The sequence below is a fragment of the Rosa chinensis genome, chromosome 3 (assembly GCF_002994745.2).
Source record: "Rosa chinensis cultivar Old Blush chromosome 3, RchiOBHm-V2, whole genome shotgun sequence".
Classification (NCBI taxonomy): Eukaryota; Viridiplantae; Streptophyta; class Magnoliopsida; order Rosales; family Rosaceae; genus Rosa; species Rosa chinensis.
Window position 1 is genome coordinate 8,139,094 of NC_037090.1, and position 20,828 is coordinate 8,159,921.

At 38.0% G+C, this 20,828-nt stretch overlaps 2 protein-coding genes and 1 long non-coding RNA gene across 11 annotated transcripts; 1 reads left to right on the top strand and 2 right to left on the bottom strand.

Moving 5' to 3' along the window:
- Nucleotides 1–154: 154 nt before the first annotated feature.
- Nucleotides 155–4,926, bottom strand: LOC112192638 (RING finger and transmembrane domain-containing protein 2). Its single transcript, XM_024332446.2, has 9 exons — nucleotides 4,506–4,926; nucleotides 3,711–4,357; nucleotides 3,004–3,080; nucleotides 2,736–2,904; nucleotides 2,161–2,249; nucleotides 1,755–1,919; nucleotides 1,544–1,621; nucleotides 887–990; nucleotides 155–564 (listed from the first exon to the last, which is right to left on the bottom strand). Exons 2-9 carry the CDS (start codon nucleotides 4,336–4,338, stop codon nucleotides 459–461), a joined length of 1,416 nt encoding a protein of 471 aa, XP_024188214.1. The 5' UTR covers nucleotides 4,339–4,357; nucleotides 4,506–4,926; the 3' UTR covers nucleotides 155–458.
- A 2,219-nt stretch (nucleotides 4,927–7,145) lies between these two features.
- LOC112192129 lies at nucleotides 7,146–13,759 on the top strand. 9 transcript variants are annotated; one of them, XR_002933372.2, is made up of 11 exons: nucleotides 7,148–7,541; nucleotides 7,755–7,974; nucleotides 8,080–8,116; nucleotides 9,394–9,613; nucleotides 10,041–10,098; nucleotides 10,192–10,614; nucleotides 10,734–10,926; nucleotides 12,284–12,382; nucleotides 12,779–12,950; nucleotides 13,313–13,382; nucleotides 13,470–13,736. XR_002933372.2 is itself a non-coding variant. In XM_024331715.2 (8 exons), the coding sequence occupies exons 3-6, from the start codon at nucleotides 9,540–9,542 to the stop codon at nucleotides 10,854–10,856; spliced, it is 699 nt and encodes a 232-aa protein (XP_024187483.2). In that variant the 5' UTR covers nucleotides 7,251–7,541; nucleotides 7,755–7,974; nucleotides 9,394–9,539; the 3' UTR covers nucleotides 10,857–10,926; nucleotides 12,284–12,382; nucleotides 13,313–13,759. The 9 variants fall into 9 exon arrangements, 1 of the variants encoding a protein (XP_024187483.2); XR_002933370.2 differs by lacking the exon at nucleotides 8,080–8,116 and having other exon boundaries at nucleotides 7,158–7,541; XR_005807883.1 differs by lacking the exon at nucleotides 8,080–8,116 and having other exon boundaries at nucleotides 7,244–7,541; nucleotides 12,779–12,807.
- Nucleotides 13,760–13,893: 134 nt separating this feature from the next.
- Nucleotides 13,894–16,300, bottom strand: LOC112192131. Its single transcript, XR_002933383.2, has 2 exons — nucleotides 15,547–16,300; nucleotides 13,894–14,337 (listed from the first exon to the last, which is right to left on the bottom strand). It is a non-coding gene; the product is annotated as an uncharacterized LOC112192131 (long non-coding RNA).
- Between the last annotated feature and the right edge of the window lie 4,528 nt (nucleotides 16,301–20,828).

Consider the following 20,828-nt stretch of genomic DNA (forward strand, 5'->3'; position numbering starts at 1 on the left):
TAGCTCTTAAGCAAAGAAAGATTGCACGTTACACAATTGTCGTTTGCCACCCACCAAAAAACATGGCAAATCTAGAATCTGGATGGAAAATAATATGACCAAAAAAGAAGCAAAATAATAATGGAAAATGTTCTAGACAAAAGGGGAGGGCAACTCTAAAATTCCATTCAAGGCAAACGATTAGATATAAACGCAAATGGTGATTAAAGGAACTTCTCTGTTGCTTAATTGGCGAATTACATACATTTTTTGACATTTTCTCAATACGTCTGTATGAACAGTAGCCAGTTCAGTTATACCCAACTACTTTTCTTTCCAGGGGTAAATCATGAACAAGGCACAGCAAAAATACAATCGAATATACCAGTGTGTAGTCACAAGGATGAGGAGATGCCTGCTTCGAATGATAATTCGAACTTCAAAGCAGAAACAGACCTCGTTTTTACAGTTGAACGATCTTAAAACAGCTGGAAGAACAAACTCGTTGATCCATCGCCAAACGATCTAAGATCTGCAGGTTTTACCAAAGCCCTGCACAACGGGCAGGTTCGTTCCCTCTCAAACCTGAAAAAAGTGGCGTCAGCAAACGAAAATAAAGGTCAGATCAAATCCCATCCCAAGTAGGTTGAACAAACTTTAACAATTTGTCAAACTAATAACTGAGATATCTAACATACGTTGTTTGATAACTATATCTTTTAAACAAACAATTACCAATTTACTTGGTTCTTGAAAGATGTTAATCTTGATATCAAGAGCTTGCAGTCAAGATAATTGGTAGGTAGGAAAATAGTTTCAACAAAGAACCAATGCGACAAAGGTCGTTGACAGTTATCAAATGCAATATATAAAAAAGTAAAATCTAGACAACAAAAAATAAACTAACCACTCTGATACACAGTCCTCACAGAAGATGTGTTTACAACGAAGCAAGATAGGAGCATGCATTTTCTCCTGGCAGATGGCACATAGATCGCCAGCTGCACTGACCTGCAGCACACCACCAATAACTTAGAATGCATGAAACACCGGCTCTTCAAATGCAAGGACAATTTCCACCAAATAATGCTCCGAAACCTTGAACTATCTCAAGACCAAATGCAAGTATTACAGTAACAGAATGTTAGGGCAAAGATCCGGTATTTTTATCTACAACCAATTAGCTTTCTCGGTAACATTTGCTCACAAATAGTGATTAACAAAAATTAAGTGGATTACTTGTTCAATGCTACAATTGGTAATGAACCCCCAGACAAACCAGTGACCAAACCATCTTTTAGTTCCACGGTAGTAGAGTACAATGGTTTTAGAGAGAAAATCAACTGGTCGATCCAAAGACCTGGCAGACTGTGATATGACAGAAATCCACCAAGATACAAAACAGAGGACATGGACTACACATTAGCTCAACTTCAAGTATTCCATTAACCAGGTTTACAGGTTTTTAGTTTGTATCAATAATCTGAAGAATATATCAGTAATCCCAGTTGACCAAACTATTAAAAACATCATACAAGCAGACCACTGGGGGAGTCCAGTTTACCTGCTCTGATGTTGCATACGCCCCATAGTGAACCTCTTTACGAGACAAGGCCTTCAATGCAGCAAAGAAAGATTGTACCTATCCGCATCCAACAAGTGAAGCGGAAAACAGTAATGACATGTGAAAAACAACTCTTGGCAGAACTTATTCTTCATTAAAGTTGCACAATTGAAATACTGGGAACATAAAAATTATATTAAAGTAAAACTACCTTCTCAACAACAGACGTAAGCTTGAAGGTCAAATATAACCCTGTCATTAGTGAAGAAAAGAGACTACCATATTCTTTGTTCAAGAAGAAACGATACCACACTGGTGTTGGTAACAAGGCCCGGTACAACAGAAGTAGATACTCAACCAATGTAAGCATTTGACCCTGGAAAAAAGGCACGCACTTCTATGGTCAGAAAATATGGAGCAAAAAAAAAGTGACAAGGAGGGGTGCTAATTTTATAAACCTAGTTCATTGCAATTCTAGCAATCAAATGAAAGGCAAAAAGTAATCACAACCAATTCATTAGAAGTGCCTTCAGCCGGTTCCTGTTGTTTCATTTAGTCTTTTCCCAAAAGAAAAGAAGTCCTCTGAATAACTATTGCTTAATTTCTTATTACCTCACCTGCTTACGATAGTTACGTCCTCTGCTGTTCTTGTAGTACATTAATAGAATACACTTGATCACCATTGCTGCCTGCCGGACCAAGGTATCTGAAAAAAACCAATTGACGTGACCATTTGCATCGCAATAAATTTAACTTACAACTGGCACACAGCATTACAAAGAGGAAATCTAAAAATATGGTTTTATTTCAAAGCTTTGTGACATATATGATCAGCAAAATGCTCTGTAAAGAATAAATGTACTGATTTGTTTCTGTCTCTGACCATGAATAAACACGTCTGCATCCACAGAAAGTTAAAAAGTACAAGTACAGGACCAAAAATCATGCTGTACAAGAAAACGGTAACTACATGTGAAAAAGCACCTTTGAAGCTGAGATTTGAGCTTATATTATATACAATATAGAAAACTTAAGTTCTTATTACCATCTCATTGCTAGCCTAAAAATAGTGCCACATAATGCAGGTTATATGTAGATAAGATCACTTCAGAATACTATTTGAAACAGAATAATTCAAAGTTCAACATCCAAAAAGAACAGCTACAATGAAAACTTGGGACAAAAAAATTACCATTAACCATGATGATAAAAACAGCATGCCAGAAAGGTGGTATAACTTTGGGAGGAAGCATAACTAATGGGTACAGAAGATCATCATTCTGATACCACCAGTAAACACCAATCACATGAACTGCGAATGCAATAGAGATGCCTACTAGAACAGAGATTTTCCTCTCTCCCTGCACCAACATATCATATTCTTAACAAATAAAACCTCACTAGACACAACAAAAACTAATGACAGGTGCAAAAAATAAATGAAAGCATTTCAATAATACCTTCAGAGCTGTCTGTTTCCTTAGGATATCATTCGACTTAAACATAACAGCAGCAATCCAGATAGTAACAAAGAAACCTGCAAGTTATTGCAGAATAAAAAAATGGTTTATGGATTTGATTTGAAAAGGGGCTAAAGATAGCCAATAAAGCTGGCTTAAATATGGTCGTAATGAGAATCATTTTTCTACAACTTCAAGCAGCCCTTTTTAATATTTTAATGACAAAGAACAGATTTGGATGCAAAAAAGAAAAGTTGATTCCAGACTAATTCTTTGATACATGTCAACTTGATAAAGTTTTAACTGATGAGGCAACATGCAAAAGAGGCAACATGGTGTTGACAATCAAGGTGGAAATGATTACAACCAGTGGTCAGCATACAACTGAGGTAAGGGCCAACTGGCTAGGGTTTCCAAACTGTAGCTTCCTAGGGAACTTGGGAGACATCAACCAAGAAATGGGCCCTTGGCAGTAGAAAGATTACCACTGAGTATCCACAACAGACTACAGAATATGGTTAGGTGACACCATATAAAAGAGCCTTTCACCGAATTGTTCACTTATAAATCCCGGAAGGAGTATCAAGCCAATAGTCATCGATAGCAATATGTGGAACAGAGGTCTAACTACAAGTGACCATTAATTTTCTTTTGCAATGGAAAAAGGCATGATTCATTTCAGTAAACATACGCTTGAAGACACTTACCTTGCAAATGCTGGCGAATGAAGACCACCAATAGAAGCAAGGAAAAGGGCAGGACCTGCTCAATCCACCTAGCTGCCTGCTGAATATCATATCTCTGGTACGAAGAATCCCTGCCATTAGCCCCAGCACCATCACCAGCTTCTCCATCAGCACTTCCATTCATCGATTGTGACATGCCGTCTCCAGAACCAACATCCGTCCTACCATCTCCCTGACCCTCCTCCGATACCACTGTAACAGAGCCCACCCTAGCTATTGGCTGTCCGGAAACATCATTTTGCAGAAGACTACTCTCCCTCAACTGTCCAACTACTAAACCACCCCCTTCCCTATCATGCTCTTGCTCCCCTGCACCAATTATCCTAATCGAAACCTCCCCATCATTGCTCGATTGATCCACCTGACCGTGATGGTGCTCCCTGAACGCGGCAGCGCTACGTCCCCCAATCAAAGACTCGGCTTCTTGGTGACTGGACCGGCCGCGCAGAAGGCCCGAGTACTCCAACAAGGCAGACAGTGGTGCCTGAATAAAATTGGAAGCAGATAGCATTCCATATCTTCTAGAGCTACTATTGCTCGAAACCGGAGCTCTGTACGAGTCCAGATGATTGCCACCTGGCGCTTCCATTTGCCTAAACGCCCAAACCCTAATACAGATGAACAATTCGAAGCAAATTCATCGCCAATTATAATAAAGATGAATCCTTTCTCTCGTAAAAACCAAGAAAACGAAATGAAAAGGCGAAATTCAAAGCAGAATCCGCAAGAAACGAAGAAATGGGAGAGAGGGCTGACCTTCGAAAGCGCAGTGGTGATGGGGCTTCAGGGGAGAGACGGCATCGGAGAAACGCGGACCGGACGAAATCGCGCCGGCGGCGCTGCCAAGACGGAATCTTGGGAGGGCCGGAGAGCAGCGATTGCCGGATGGAATTGCGCGATGATGAGTGGAAGGCTAGGGTTTGCAGAGAAATGTGGGAGAGGTTGATGATGGTGATGATGATGATGGTGATGGGTATGTGTGAGGTTTGGGAATGGAATTCAAGAATTGGTTTTTGGGTAATTTGGGCTGTGTTTGGCGGGTTCTCTTTCTCGCTCAATGAGGAAGAGCGCGAGAAGAGAAAGTGGGGAATTGCCCCCAACTACGAGCTTAAAGGACGACGAAGCAGAAAGGAGGAATGAACTCTCTTCTTTCTCTCCCTCTCCCTCTCCCTCTCTTCTTATTTTATTTTAAGGGTTGACCAATGTCAATAAACCCACTCACTGAAAAATAATAATGAATAATAATAATAATGATAATGAATAATAATGAAAAAGTGCAATGCAGTTCAGGGACAGTACATAAGCATATCCTATAGCTCCAATTGGTCTCTCCGTCGTCGTCATCACCATTAGAGCTCAGCTTAGTTGTAACTCGGTACATTCGGGTGCCATTTTTTTGATGCGGCGGAGAGACATGGATTTGGGTTGTAAGATTGCCGGACATGAGAATGTCTCGATTCATCTAATTTAGTATGTATATGAGAGTGTTGAAAAACTCCTAAAAAAAAAAATGGTTTGTTAAAGTTTTGAGGGAGATATAAGGTGACGAGTAGCGGACGAAACGTGTTTGATTCGATAAATTGTGTTATTATGTGGTGTTTCTTTGGAGTCTCGTGTTGGTGTTTTGTTATTTGATGATAAGTTTTTTAGAGTTTCGACCTAATTAAGAATCGACAAAAGTCGACTATCTTAATTGTGGTACCACTTTACATTTCCAAATTTGATGTCTTGATTAGACAAAACAGCATACTTGTATCTCTTGACTAGGAGGGTCGTGGTTTACTTCTTAATTTTTAATTTTTTTTTGATACAATGGTTTACCTTTTTTTATTTATTTTTAATTCTAAAATGGTTTACTTCTTAATTAGTTCACTCATGATTCTTTCTTTACGATAAGGTAAGTTATTGTGTTACTATTTCTCTTTTTAGGTGTAACTTTTACTCCATTAATACAATCTATAACCATAATCACAAGCCACTAAACGAATTAGCCCAAAAAGACCAATTAAGAAGCCTATTACTGTACTATATTAGCCCATTGACTTGAAGGCTTTTATAGTGTAAATATTAGATTTCGGAGAGGGACAGTCGACGTACGTCGCCTTAGGGTTTCAATTTACACCCTTAAAAGGCTGATGCTCAAGACGAAGAAGGAGTCGTCGGCTTTATTCTGGCCGCCGAGAAACAAGAACAGCGTCGCTCCGGACTCTGATAAGACGGACGAACGAAGATAGGAGAATTTAGGCGTGGACTGCTTAATTAATCAAAGTGTTTGCAAAATTGCAAGAGTTGGAATGGAGTCACTGATTCTGTCAGTCACTTTTGTGTGCAAGTCATGGTATGCAACAACCCTTGATCCTTTGTGCTGTCAATATCTCTATTTTCCAGACTTCTAACCTTTTCCTTGGTCCATTCTACGATAAGTTTGTAGATGAATACCATATTCATTGGATTCGTTTCAGATGCCTGGATTTTCTACAAAAGAAGCTTTGATACATGTTTCAGACGAATGGCCTAGTTCTAGGGTTTTGAATTTGCCTGATGACCTGGTGATTTTCAAGCATTCCCGGATTATATACTCCGGAAGTAGTTGGAAAGTGGAAACTTTTGGAGCAATTGCATTTAGGTGCCAACCTCAAGAAAATTAGTGATATGTTAAATGTTTATTCACATGGCTACTTAAATGAATATTTTAAGACGTTGCTGGCATTGGACTCGCATTCACATGCCGCATTCTTGCCATAAATGAAGAAATATCAAAGCTTATTGTTACTTCCCGTATTGAATTTCTGTGCAATTAAGGACACGTACTGTATACGAGGGTGGGAATGGGGTGGGGTGGTAATGGGGTGGGAATGGGGTGGGGTTTTTTTAAAAAAAAAAAAAAAAAACAGGGTGTGTGTGTTTGGTGGGGTGGTAAGACTTTGGTCTCATATATAAGAGGTTAGGAGTTCGAGCCCCATCAAGGGTGGGAATGGGGTGGGGTTTTTAAAAAATAAAAAAAAAAAAAAAAAAAAAAAAAAAAAAAAAGGACACGTACTGTATACGAGCATGCTGCATATGGTCTTGCAGGCCCCTAAATATCAAAGCTTAAATTAGTATCCAAACTAAATTTCTTGAGGAATAGGATTTTATTCGAGATACAATGACCAATTTACAGGTGGGACGCTCCGCCGGCCCCCCTATATTAGAATTTAGACGAAAGAGGGTCGGAAGATTCAGGGTTCAGGCACTCAAATATTAGATGACTCATCAGAAGAGTCTTTGATGACGTCCGACATTGGCAAACTCTTATATCCACAAAAAGTTTCAATTTTCAATTCTACTATGAGTAGATATATATGTCATATGTATGTGCGGAGCTTCTGCTATCCACCTAGGTAACCCTCACCTGCTGTCTGTTAACAGCGCGTGGCGTACAAACGCTGACAGAACAGTGGCAAACCAAAAAAAGGCGTGTTTGACTCGGTTAAAAAGTTTTACCATCTCTCTTTAGGGCTGTTTTGAGTTTACAGGAGACTCGCCGTTTTCGTTTTCAGTTTTCATTTGCAGTCACCATCCAGCCACGGCTCCAAAGTGCAAACCGAAACCGAGCAATAAGCCAATAACAGACGGCAGCAAGAGTTGATCTTCGTCCACAGCAAGAGTAGAGTTCCACAAATCCCCTCGATCGGAATACCGCTTTTCTGAGAAAGCCCCCGTCAATTTGGATCCGATTGTTTGGTTAGGAGGCGGCGCTGAAGAATGAAAAATGACCGGGCTTGAGAAACGAAACCCGAAATCGAAATCGAGGTATGTGTAAACGTAGAAGGGGTAGGGGATTTGATAACGTTTCCACGCTCACTCGTGCCCGTCACTATAGCATGTCTCATCATATTTAGATTTGTTAATCATGGTTTATCCTGGGCAGGATTTAATGCATCTTCGGTTATTAATATACAATCGTATGGTTCTGGTTGTGAAACATGAAACTTAATCTATATCTGCTTGTTGTTTTGCTAACAGAATTGGTAGAGTTCCACAAATCCCCTCAATCGGAAAACCGCATTTCTGACAAAGCCCCCGTCAATTTCGATCCGATTGTTTGGGTAGGAGGCGGCGCTGAAGAAGGAAAACGGAACGGGCTTGAGAAATGAAACCCGAAATTAAACCTGGCCTTTGGGAAAAAGTCAAAATCGAGGTCACCCAATTCCAGACGAGGGGACGCTGCCCAAGTGAATTGCGTGTGAGTAATATGCAACTCTCTGTCCTTCATTGTCTTCTTGAATTTGTGGAAGTAATCGATGTAAAGTGAATATACCTTGATATTTCCTCTGCATATATGTTTCAGGCAACATTATGTCAGGATTAGTCTACATTTCTCCTGCGTATGTTCATTAGTCTACCTCTCTTATCTAGCTTGATTTGTTATTTTTGATTTCATGGTGTGCGTGTACTGTGTAGCATGCAGTTAATTAAGTGAAAGATATTTTCGAATTGTTGTTGTCAAAATGTGTTTGTGAGAATTACATTTTGAAACTACCTTCATGAAACTATAGTTAATTTCTTCATTGGTTAGCATATGCGACTAGATTAATATAAATATCAATGTGTCTATTGTTCATAATATTAGTTACCTTCTTCATTGTGGAGTTACTGACATTATGACAAAGCAAAATAACTAACTAGAAGATTTTGTGTACATAATATGTATTTTGAATTTTCGATCCATATAGACTACATATTAGCTAGCTGTTTTCTACATATTAGGACATATAGCAACTAATATAAAAGTATCAGTGCACCTTAGAAAGGAATATCCATATATTTGTAGAATAAGGCTTGGCTATCTAGCTATTCTTTGTATATGCGCTGACCTTAAGTAACCTTAGTAAAAGAGGAATATGAGAAAAAACTTTGGTCTGCTAATTCCTTCAGATCAGCTTAGGTATTGTGCAGGCTTGTTGCAAACGGGAGATCTTGCACAACCTTAATAAGCTACCTGCTTAGTATACAACCATCTATAGTTTGCGCGTTGACTTTCTGTTTAGATTAAGATGCCTTCCTCCTGTGCCCTGCAGCTTGATCTCTCATCACTAGTTATTTTGTATCTCAACTTTTTCCTGTTTGCTTTGCTTGCTTCAGTTTTATTACTCATGCATGCATGCATGCACTTTAGCATACATTATTGGTAAACTTTGCATTTGTAGCTCTCTTTGGTTTTGATATTTGGATTTTTTTTTTTGGGGCGCTGCTGAATTTGTTGAATTTGAATAATTTGGTTGGTGTATATCAGTGTCAAAGTTTGTACCTTGCTTGCTCCTTGAAGATTTTCTGTCTTGCGTATCATCTGATACGAACTTCTGTCTTCTTTTTATTTGACTTTAAGTAGGTCTGCATCAATTATGTTTTCATATTGATCACTGATCATTATGTCTCATGTAAATGGTTTATAAGGTTTGATAACGTTTATAAGGTAGGGGATTTGATAACGTTTCCCTGGTCACTCGTGCCCGTCACTATAACATGTCTCATCATATTTAGATTTGTTAATCGTGGTTTTAATCTGTGCAGGATTTAATGCATCTTCGGTTATTAATATACAACTGTGTGTAGTTGTGAAACATGACACTTAATCTATATCCGCTGGTTGTTTTGCTAACAGAATTGGTAGAGTTCCACAAATCCCCTCCATCGGAATACCGCATATCTGACAAAGCCCCCGTCAATTTCGATCCGATTGTTTGGGGAGGAGGCGGCGCTGAAGAAGGAAAACGGACTGGGCTTGACAAACGATACCCGAAATTCAGCATGGCCTTGGGGAAGAGGTCGAAATCGAGGTCACCGAATTCTGGACGAGGGAACGTTGCCCAAGTGAATTGCGTGTAAGTAATTTGTAATTATTCAAGTGGAGATTTGTATGGCAGTGGTAAATATATGTAGGATTAAATGACATTCAAGTGGCGACTTGTATGCCAGTGGTCGCTAATTGATGTGAATAGTTGCAGTCCACATGAACGTTGCATAGGTGATTTCAATTTGTTCTGTGACCTGGTAGATGTAATTGAAATCGCATTAAAATGGTATGAAAATCAGTTGCATAGTTGCATGTTTAATTTTGTATGTTAGGAAATTGCGTTTGATTTTGTGGAGGCAATTGAATTGAATTAGGTCTTCATAACACGAGGGTTGAGACTGCTATTTTGTTTATGATACCATAATGATTGGCTTTTTGTGTTTGGGTTCGGACTAATAGCTGTTGAATGTGGTTAGCATAAGTGTTAATTTTATAACTGTCTATAATTGACACAGACAAACAGTCAGGACGGAGCCTCAGTGTAAATGGAGAAGAGCTACGGGAGTTAAGAAGGTATGAGGGGTTCGTTTAGAGTCAAACGTGTTGAATTTATAATTGCAATATGTGTATTATGCATATGGTTAAGCATGGCAGTCAAAACTGCAGGGAAAAGGTGGGCATGAAATACGCTCGGATGTGAGTGGAGAAACAGATGTGCGGAATGCAGAAAAGTCATATTGTGGTGCATTAGGAGGACACCCTTGTAAAATGAATACATATAATGGGTCAGAAGGGGTTGAGTCTATGAAGCTAAGGGTTGGTGAGGTGAAATTAATAATTGGGAGGGTGACACAAACAACTGCTTGTTTGGAGCGTGAGTTGGAGAGAATGGGTGAAAAAGTGCGGCATATCGAACAATCTATGTCTGATATTGTTAGTGATGCAGCCATCGAAGATATTGTTAATGAGGTTGTGGAAGCTGTAAGTGCTAGAGAAAGGGGGAAGAAGATATACATGCAAAAGGGAATGGGAATTCCCCGAACAACGAGCGTAACTCGGTTTAGGAAGGGCAATATAGAAGCACACAAAGTAAAAATTGTAGCAATTATAAACTTGACACCTTTTGATTACAGTTGTCTATGTTTAAGGTTGTTTTGTTGTAAAACAATTTGAATATAATTTGAACATATATTTGTTTGTTTTCGTAGCATGTTAAACGTTTGGTTGATGATATGGAGGTGAAGCGGCTGAAGAGTAAAGGCCGAAAAGTCGAAAACAGATGCATCAGAGCACGAAACGAAATTTTTGTGCATTTGCAAATGAAGGTGTGATGTCAGGGAAGAATGCTGATCTATTGAGGTTCCTATTTCGTAAAAACTTTGTAGGTGAAGAGAAGTGGAGGTAAATATAACTTAAGATTTTGTTTCTTAGTAACTTTGCAGCTAATTAAGTGAAAGATATTTTTCGAATTGTTGTTGTCGAAATGTGTTTGTGAGAATTACATTTTGAAACTACCTTCATGAAACTATAGTTAATTTCTTCATTGGTTAGCATATGCGACTAGATTAATATAAATATCAATGTGTCTATTGTTCATAATATTAGTTACCTTCTTCATTGTGGAGTTACTGACATTATGACCAAGCAAAATAACTAGCTAGAAGATTTTGTGTACATAATATGTATTTCGAATTTTCGATCCATATAGACTACATATTAGCTAGCTGTTTTCTGTATATTAGGACATATAGCAACTAATATAAAAGTATCAGTGCACTGTAGAAAGGAATATGCATATATTTGTAGAATAAGGCTTGGCTATCTAGCTATTCTTTGTATATGCGCTGACCTTAAGTAACCTTAGTAAAAGAGGAATATGAGAAATAACTTTGGTCAGCTAACTCCTTCAGATCAGCTTAGGTATTGTGCAGGCTTGTTGCAAACGGGAGATCTTACACAACCATAATGAGCTACCTGCTTAGTATACAACCATCTATACTTTGCACGTTGACTTTCTGTTTAGATTAAGATGCCTTCTTCCTGTGCCCTGCAGCTTGATCTCTCATCACTAGTTATTTTGTATCTCAACTATTTCCTGTTTGCTTTGCTTGCTTCAGTTTTATTACTCATGCATGCATGCACTTTAGCATACATAATTGGTAAACTTTGCATTTGTAGCTCTCTTTGGTTTTGATTTTGATTTTGAATTTTTTTTTAGGGCGCTGCTGAATTTGAATAATTTGGTTGGTGTATATCAGTATCAAAGTTTGTACCTTGCTTGCTCCTTGAAGATTTTCTGTCTTGCGTATCATCTGATCTGAACTTCTGTCTTCTTTTTATTTGACTTTAAGTAGGTCTGCATTGATTATGTTTTCATATTGATCACTGATCATTATGTCTCATGTAAATGGTTTATAAGAGAACTAAGCCCTGAGCCAACACACCTGTATGCATTCTTCCTCACAACTATCAAGAATAATATCACTAGATGATGTAGTACAAACGAACTTAGATAAAGTTCAAGAACTTCAAACATTCATCCAGATTCCATTACTTTCAGTTCGATTCATGTCTGTTTATAGTTGTCATTCTGTTGGTTTTTTGAAATACTATTAATTCTTAATCTCAACAGAGTTCATAAGACCTTAAACTACAATCTTGCTTATATGTGAACCCTCGTGTTTCAATTCAGCTATAAATTTCTGCATTTGATCCTCTACTCCCCTTCCTTATTGATATCATTATTTTTGACATCCAGCAACAACCCCTCAAATGAGATGCCGAATGAGCTATTTCCTGCTGCCATTGATGCGACTGACATGACGGAATCAACCGAGGGCACCTCTAAACAGTTAATGTAAGTAGTTGGTTGTAATTGCAAACATATAAAATTTTGGTTGAGTCTAATCATGTTTTGCTGAAATAGTTGGTTAGCATCTCTTATTTCGAAATTTGTAAATACACATATGGTCATGATACCAGATTTTGGAATCTGTATAACAATACTTTATGTCGTTTTATAATGCATCTAATGTTTGTAATTGCTATCTTATAATGCATAAATGATATATCCGCAGCATCGCGCGGGCACCAATCTTAGTTTGTTTTTATTGTTGATTTGCGATTGTACATGTGTAGGTGACATATTAATTAAGTTACAGGCCCCTGTTTCTGAATTTCCAAGATCCATTACAAATTACTTTTCCCTTGTTTAGAGCCAACTCTAACAAGTTGTATTCACCTTTTTTTGCAGTTTATGCAACTATTTATTGGTGTCTTCAGGTAGGGGTTGTATTGGTTCTTCTCCAATTGTCAGTGAATTATAGAAATTCAGGAACTACGTTAACATGATTCATTTAAACTTATCGCAATGCCGGCTTGGGATCATGCCGTTTGTATTATGTGTACTTGAAGCATGCAGAAGGGTATGTTGGTCTGTGGCTCTTTCTCTAGTATTGAGAAATGTATCCATTTTGGTGCATTGAGTAATGATACTTAATCTGAACTATAGATTTGATGCTAAGCTACTGTGTAAAAGTATTAAAACTGAAATGAGGTTGACTGATGGGAGATTGGAGCAGAAAACCCAAAAAATCGAGGCTTTTGAAATTAATAAAACATAACCTACTTTTGAATTAATATGAATATGAAGTTATCATATATTGGCTTCGTGTCAACATTATTACGTGAGTTTTGCATAAGCATATTGGAATTTGCAATGGCTCTCAAAACATGTGAATTGGTGTACTTATACCACTGATGTAAAGAGATTGTATTGTTTAATCAGGCAACTGACTAGAAAGGGAATCAAGTTGATCTTGCAGCAGATGAAGCCGGAGGGAGGAGTATAGCTCAAGGTGGAGTGTGATGACATTCTCATCTTTCTAAATTTTAAAGAAGCCACTATTTTCTGTATTATAGTTCATTTGTTTCTCTTTGTCTAGGGCTCTATCCAAAAAAAAAAGGATTACGCAGTGCTTGGCATCACACTTGGGTAAGGAGATTTACGAAGGTTGTCGTGGTTATGAGTCCAAAGGAAAACTATGGTACTGCTTGCTTATACTGCTAAAAAAACTGTCATCAAAATAAAGTCGGCGCTGCAACACTGGAATTTGTGTATTTACAATTTTTCAATGTAGTTTCTTGCCGAACCAAAATTTGTACAACTACTGTGGGTTTTTGAGTAATGCTGCGAGATCCCTGCTTGTGTATATATGTATAGTCTATTTTTGCATGGTTGTGGCACCATTTATCCCTTTTTGATCTACTGACCTTGTCTTTTCTTCTCAACTCTTGTACCATTATTCAGTTACATTTTGCTCATCTTCATTGTTGTACGGTTTATAATTTGGTTCTTGAACCATTCAATTTGAAAGACAAAAGGGTAGCTTTGAATGAATCAAAGCAGCAAATTTGCATAGGTACGTGCGAACGACAACTGAAATTGTTGACAGCATTACAGGGATCTTATAGAAATTCAGGGTACTACTGTATACTTTAAAGACTTCACTTGGTTAAGTCATGTGGTCTCCTGTGCATATATAAAACTATTTTCAATGAGCCTATTCTTCGTGTTCCAATACTGGACCATTCCGACAATTCCATCCAACAATTGTTCTTCCAAATGTGTCCACAAACACGCTAATGTGGTAGCGTCTTACATATGACCTCACTGTCTTTCAATGCCATACACTTGTTGCCTCACTGTAGGTCGCACCTTGACCTGTCTTTCACTCTGTGATTTATCTATCTACTGTTGTGCCGACTCGAATGGATGAGAAGCTTACCCAAATTGGTTTGCTCAAGTAACGTCTACAATCACAGTAGATAACACTTAGCTTGCTCAACTGATGATTCATTTAACAGCAGATTTAAAAATAAATAAAATAATGAATAGCTTGCAAGGATTTTATCATAGAACAATCAATCAACTATAATATACTCGATAGAACCTCAGGCCCTCAGGGTACCAACCTAGTAGGTTAAACCTAGCTACAACCAAATGAAAGATAACACTCATTGCACATTTTGCCAACTAAGAACAGTCTTTGACTCTCCTTTTGCCAACACAATATAATGAAAATAATCAAACCATTAATGAAAATGAAAAACTATCTTGAACCTTGGCACAGGTCATATTGTTCTCATCTTGTTTTTTCATTTCCATTGTCAATTAGACATGATTTAATGAATATCTCCAACATAGCAGAGAATAAAAAGAGCTGCTCTCAAATTGAACCATAGTACGTTGATATGAACCCAAAATGATTACTAGCAAAATCATATATAATACTAAATATGTCCACTGGGGAAAAAGCTTGACCTGCACCATGAGGAAAGACTAGATAACTTACAGCTACATGTCAATGAAGCAATGAACTGAGGATGCCAATCACTCAACCTATATTGGCAAATACTAGTCAGCGAAAATGATTCCCTTTTGTGGAGAACCTACCTTTAATAGAGGTAACCCATAAATAATTAGAACACGCACCAGGTTCTTGTTTATATATAAAAATCATATTGAAGTGCAGATAAAATCGATTCCAAATAAGGAAAACCAATGAAAGAATCTATATAAAAATCATATTGAAGTGCAGATATAATCAATTCCAAATCAGGCAAACCAATGAAAGAATCTAGAGAGAACAATCACCTCATAATCCCAGAGAGAGGTTTATGAAATCGGTGGGGTTAAGGCTTTCACGCTCAACAACTCCCTAAATATAACCCAGACCAAATTATAAGAGGGAAATCCCATCTTCTTTTGTCGGTTGCCTTTGCAGATATTTAAACATAAAGAAATACTGCTCGTAACCGGTCAGCTACTGTAACCCCGAAACAAATTGCAGACACATTTCAATTCTGTATTACTAAAATTCATAGACAATCCAAATTCAATCAATCTAATGCTTTTATACATCAATTCCATATATTCATCTCCACCACAAAATAACAGATTTAATTAATCTCAATATCCAGCAGAAACAAATCCACAGCTCAGACGCTCGGAATTCTTACCTTGTACCTGCCGAGACCATAGTCTCGATGACCTAGTGCTTCCTGCAGTCCTCCTAAGGTCCTCATCATCCCTTTAAAAACTCAATAGAAATCAAGACCAAAAGCTCCCCTTCACATTTGAATTTCCACCGTTTCCTCCAAGTACGAAATTGAAGAAAAACAATCAAAAGAACTGACCATTAATAAATCCATTACAGTTAAATTGGAACTCAACCTATTAACGAAAGAGAGGCTTTGCAGAATGTGTTACCAGAACGAAGAGGATAAGCCGGCGGCGTCCACGGCGGCTCTGGTTGAAATCAGAAGTCGGGGGCCCTTGGTTTTGGTAAAAGGAGAGGCACTCCATTCTTGGAGGTATTAGAGCTCGCTTCGATTTGGAGAAGAAAGACCGGAGAAACCCAGAGTCTAGGATTCCGGCGATGGGGCTTGCGGAGCCCTCCGCGGATGGGTCGGCGGCGAGGATTCTGGATTTTGATGTCCCGCTTCGTCTGAGCACGCTGATGGCGGGGGTGTGTTGAGAAAATGGCCGAAACTTGATGAGAGCTAGGGAGCAGCGCCGTCGCGACTTTGATGGTCGCGTGATGAGGCTGGCAGCGGTGGATGGCAGTGATCTTCTTGGGTTTTAATCGGAATTGGGTCCAGAATTGATTGGCGGTAGCGGTGTTGTGAATTGGTGGCCGGAAGTGGTGGTATCCGATGATGGCAGAGAGAAGTGGAAAGGAGGGAGGAGAGAATTAAGTGCGCGGCCGAGGAAGAGGTCTAGGGTTAGTTTCTATAAATACTAGTGGACATAAAAGGTCAAATTCGTCCAGTGGAGGGAAAGAATGAAAATTGAAAATGAAAAAACGCCGCCGTTTAAAATTTTGTTTTTGGGAGAAATTAATATCAACTTTTTTTTTAATTCATTAATTACGGTTAAATAATGCACGGTTTGTGTCCACAACAACAGAAATTGGACAATTTATTCATGTCATACCAATTTACTACTAACCATATGAATCAACAAAACTAAAAATAAAGACATGGTACATCTCAAACCTTCTCAGCAATTTAAGTATAATTTATTTATTAGGGTTATTAGAAACTAAAACCCTCTATAAGTAAAATGGGAGAGGAAATGGAATTTTAAAAAATGCCCCTTTGGATGTTGTCCGCATATGAATATATGGTAGTGGTAGAAATTTCAGCGATTTCCACCTTCGGTTGAGCCCGATCTACCCGGTCAACTCGATACTCTAAATAGAACATAAAACAAATATGCTCGTAACCAGTCATTGGCATTCACTTTTTTTAATCTTTGAGCTCCCACACTCTCATGGGTAGAGGGTCTACTTACGGATGTAAAAATTCCAGGACGGTTGTCCGCTCATGGTGCCGCTACCCTTAGGAAAGTTTGCTTGTGCAAAGCATTGACCGCTTCGTTGGGTGTCTTATTCACGGCGAACCGGCCTCATTTTTTAACACAATACCTATCACTATTTATAAACATATGGGAATTTTTGGATTGATCAATTTCCATTTTCAGAATTTTTGGATCACACATAATCCTTATATGCCTAGCAATGTAGTATAACGTGTTTATTAGGGTTGCTACCCTCCATGAGAAAAATGGGAGATGAAATGGATTTTTTTTTTTAATGTACCGTTGGATGTTGTCCGCATACAAATATATGGTAGTGGTAGAGATTTCAGCATTTTTCGCCTTCGGTTGGACCTCGATCTACCAGGTCAACTCGATACCCTAAATAGAACATAAAACAAATATGCTCATAACCGGTCCTTGACAATTCACTTTTTTCGATTTTTTAGCTTCCACCCTCTCGTGGGTAGGGGGTCTACTTATGGATGTAAAAATTTCGGGATGTTTGTCCTCGCATGGTGCTGCTCCCCTTAGAGAAGTTTGCTTGTACAATGCGCTGAACGCTCCATTGGGTGTCTTATTCACTGCGGATCGGCCTAATTTTTTTATACAATACCTACCACTGTTTTATAAACATATGGAAATGTTCATATTGATCGTTTTTTATTTTGAAATTTTTGGATTGCACATAATTCGTATATGCCTAGTAATGTAATATAACCTGTTTGTTAGGGTTGTCACCCTCCAAGAGCAAAATGGGGGATGAAATGGAATTTTCAAAATTTTACATTCGGATGGTGTCCGCATACAAATATATGGTAGTGGTAGTAATTTTAGTAATTTCCGCCTTCAGTTGGGTTTCAATCTAACCGGTCAACTGGATACACTAAACATAACATAAAACAGATATGCTCGTAACCGGTCATTGCCAATTCAATTTTTTCTATCTTTCAGCTCCCACCCTCTCATGGGTAGGGGGTCTACTTACGGATGTGAAAATCCCGAGACGTTTGTCCTCACACGGTGCCTATCCCCTTAAGGGAGTTTGCTTGTGTAAAACGTTGACCGCTCTGTTGGGTGCCTTATTCACGGCAGATCGGCCTAAATTTTTGATATAATACCTACCATTGTTGTATAAACATATGGAAATTTTCGGATTGATCAATTTCTATTTCAGAATTTTTGGATCGCACATAATCCATGTATGTTTAGTAATGTAGTATAACTTGTTTATTAGGGTTGTCACCCTCCACGAGCAAAACGGGGGACGAAATAGAATTTTTAAAATTTCATCGTTGGATGGCGTACGCATACGATTATATAATAGTGGTAGAAATTTCAGCAATTTCCTCCTTCAGTTGGGTCTCGATCTACCTGGTCAACTCGATACTCTAAATGGAACATAAAACAAATATGCTCGTAACCGGTCCTTTGCAATTCAATTTTTTCTATCTTTCATCTCTCACCCTCTCATGGGTAGGTGGTCTACTTACGGATGTAAAAATCCGGGACGTTTGTCCTCACATGGTGCCACTCCTCTTAGGGGAGTTTACTTGTGCAAAGTGTTGACCACTCCGTTGGGTGCCTTATTCACGGCGGATCGACCCAATTTTTTTTACACAATATCTATCATTGTTGTATAAACATATGAGAGTTTTTAGATTGATCGATCTCCATTTCAGAATTTTTGGATCGCACATAATTCTTATATGCCTAGTAATGTAGTATAATTTGTTTATTAGGCCTGTTACCCTCCATGAGAAAAATGGGGAACGAAATGGAATTTTTTTAAAATGCACCGTTGGATGTTGTCCTCATATGAATAAATTGTAGTGGTAGAAATTTCAGCGATTTCAGCCTTCGGTTGGGCCTCGATCTACCCGGTCAACTCGATACCCTGAATAGAACATAAAACAAATATGCTTGTAACTAGTCCTTGGCGATTCGCATTTTTCGATCTTTCAGCTCCCACACTCTCATGGGTAGGGGGTCTACCAACTGTTGTAAAAATATTGGGATGTTTGCCCTTACATGGTGCCCCTCCCCTTAGGGAAGTTTACGTCTACAAAGGATTGACCGGTTTGACCACTATCGAATTGACGTCGGATCGGCCTCACTTTTTTACACAATACATACTTATATCCTATAAATAGATGGGCAATGTCAAATTTATCGATTTCTATTTCATAATTTTTAGATCACACCAATTCCTTATATGCCTAGTAATGTAGTATAATTTGTTTATTAGGGGTATTAGAAACTTAAACCAACCAACACCATCACAGTAGAGGAAATGGAATTTATGAAAATACACCATTGGATGTTATCATCATAACCATATATGGTTATGGTCAAAATTTCAGCTTTTAACACCGTCGTTTGGGTCTCAATCTACTAGGTCAACATTAATCCCTAAATATCGCTTAACACTAATATACTCGTAACTAATCATTCGCAATTTATTTTTTCGATCTGTGAGCCCTCACACTCTCGTGGGTAGGAGGTCTAATAACCTATGTCAAAATTTATAGATTTTTATCTCCTCGTTCTATAGCTTCCCTAAGGGAAGTTTACGTCTAAGGGAAGTTTACGTCTACAAAGGGTTGACCGCTTTGAACACTATCGAATTGACGTCGGATCGGCCTCATTTATTTACACAGTACATACTTATATGCTATAAATAGATGGGTAACGTCAAATTTATCAATTTTTATTTCAAAATTTTTAGATCGCATCAATTCCTTATATGCCTAGTAATGTAGTATAACTTGGTTATTATGGGTAGTAAAAACTCAAACCCTCCAACACCATCACGGTGGAGGAAATTAAATTTAAGAAAATCCACCATTGGATGTTGTCACCATAACAATATATGGTTATGCTCAAAATTTCAGCTTTTAATCCCTTTTATCGTCGTCGTTTGGGTCTCGATTTACTAGGTCAACTCTAAACCTTAAATATCACATAACACTAATATGCTCATAACCGATCATTTGCAATTTATTTTTTTCGATCTGTCAGCCCTCACACTCTCGTGGGGAGGAGGTCTAGTAACCTATGTCAAAATTTATGGATTTTCATCTCCCCATGCTATAGCTCCCCTTCGGGAAGTTTACGTCTACAAAGGGTTGATCGCTTTGACCACTGTCGAATTGACTTTGGATCGGCCTCATTTTTTTACACAATACATACTTTTATGCTATAAATAGATGAGTAATGTCAAATTTATCAATTTCCATTTCAGAATTTTTGGATCGCACTAATTCCTTGTATGTATAGTAATGTAGTATAATTAGGTATTAAAAACTTCAACCCTCCAACACCATCACGATGGAGGAAATTGAATTTGTGAAAATCCACCGTTGGATTTTATCACCATAACAATATATGGTTATGGTCAAAATTTCAGCTATTACTGTCTTTATTTGGGTCTCGATCTAATAGGTCAACCATAAACCCTAAATACCACATAACACTAATATACTCAGAACTTGTATGTCGTAATTTATTTTTTCATTCTGTCAGCTCTCACACTTTCGTGAGTAGGGGGTTTAGTAACTTATGTAAAAATTTCTAGATTTTTATCTTCTCGTGCTATAGCTCCCTTCGGGAAGTTTATGTCTACAAATGGTCGACTAAATGAATCAAAATAGAAACAATAAGAGAAATTTGAAATTTAAATATTTGAAATTACATTACGTGATGTAATGAGTTCGTGAAAATTTTCAAAAAAAATTTCAGACGCCTGACCTATTTATAATTAATGTATGAAGTTTTGAATTATAGAAATTCATTTTTAAAAAATTAAAAAGATAATTGAACTCAGACCATATTTTTCGAAACTTTGTTGAATGAGAATGTCCAATTTGAAAACTCGATAATCAAGTATGCGTTGCACCAAGTCTCTAGTAAATTTTGTGAC

Excerpts from the sequence above, each read along its gene's own strand:
- LOC112192129 (XM_024331715.2), top strand. The coding sequence starts at position 9,540 with ATGGCCTTGGGGAAGAGGTCGAAATCGAGGTCACCGAATTCTGGACGA. Across the intron at positions 10,099-10,179 it reads GAGCTACGGGAGTTAAGAAG|TCAAAACTGCAGGGAAAAGG; the intron begins GTATGAGGGGTT and ends TAAGCATGGCAG. Across the intron at positions 10,624-10,733 it reads AAGCACACAAAGTAAAAATT|CATGTTAAACGTTTGGTTGA; the intron begins GTAGCAATTATA and ends TTGTTTTCGTAG.
- LOC112192638 (XM_024332446.2), bottom strand. The coding sequence starts at position 4,338 with ATGGAAGCGCCAGGTGGCAATCATCTGGACTCGTACAGAGCTCCGGTT. Across the intron at positions 2,250-2,735 it reads TTTTATCATCATGGTTAATG|ATACCTTGGTCCGGCAGGCA; the intron begins GTAATTTTTTTG and ends GGTTTTTTTCAG. Across the intron at positions 1,622-1,754 it reads TTACGTCTGTTGTTGAGAAG|GTACAATCTTTCTTTGCTGC; the intron begins GTAGTTTTACTT and ends GGATGCGGATAG.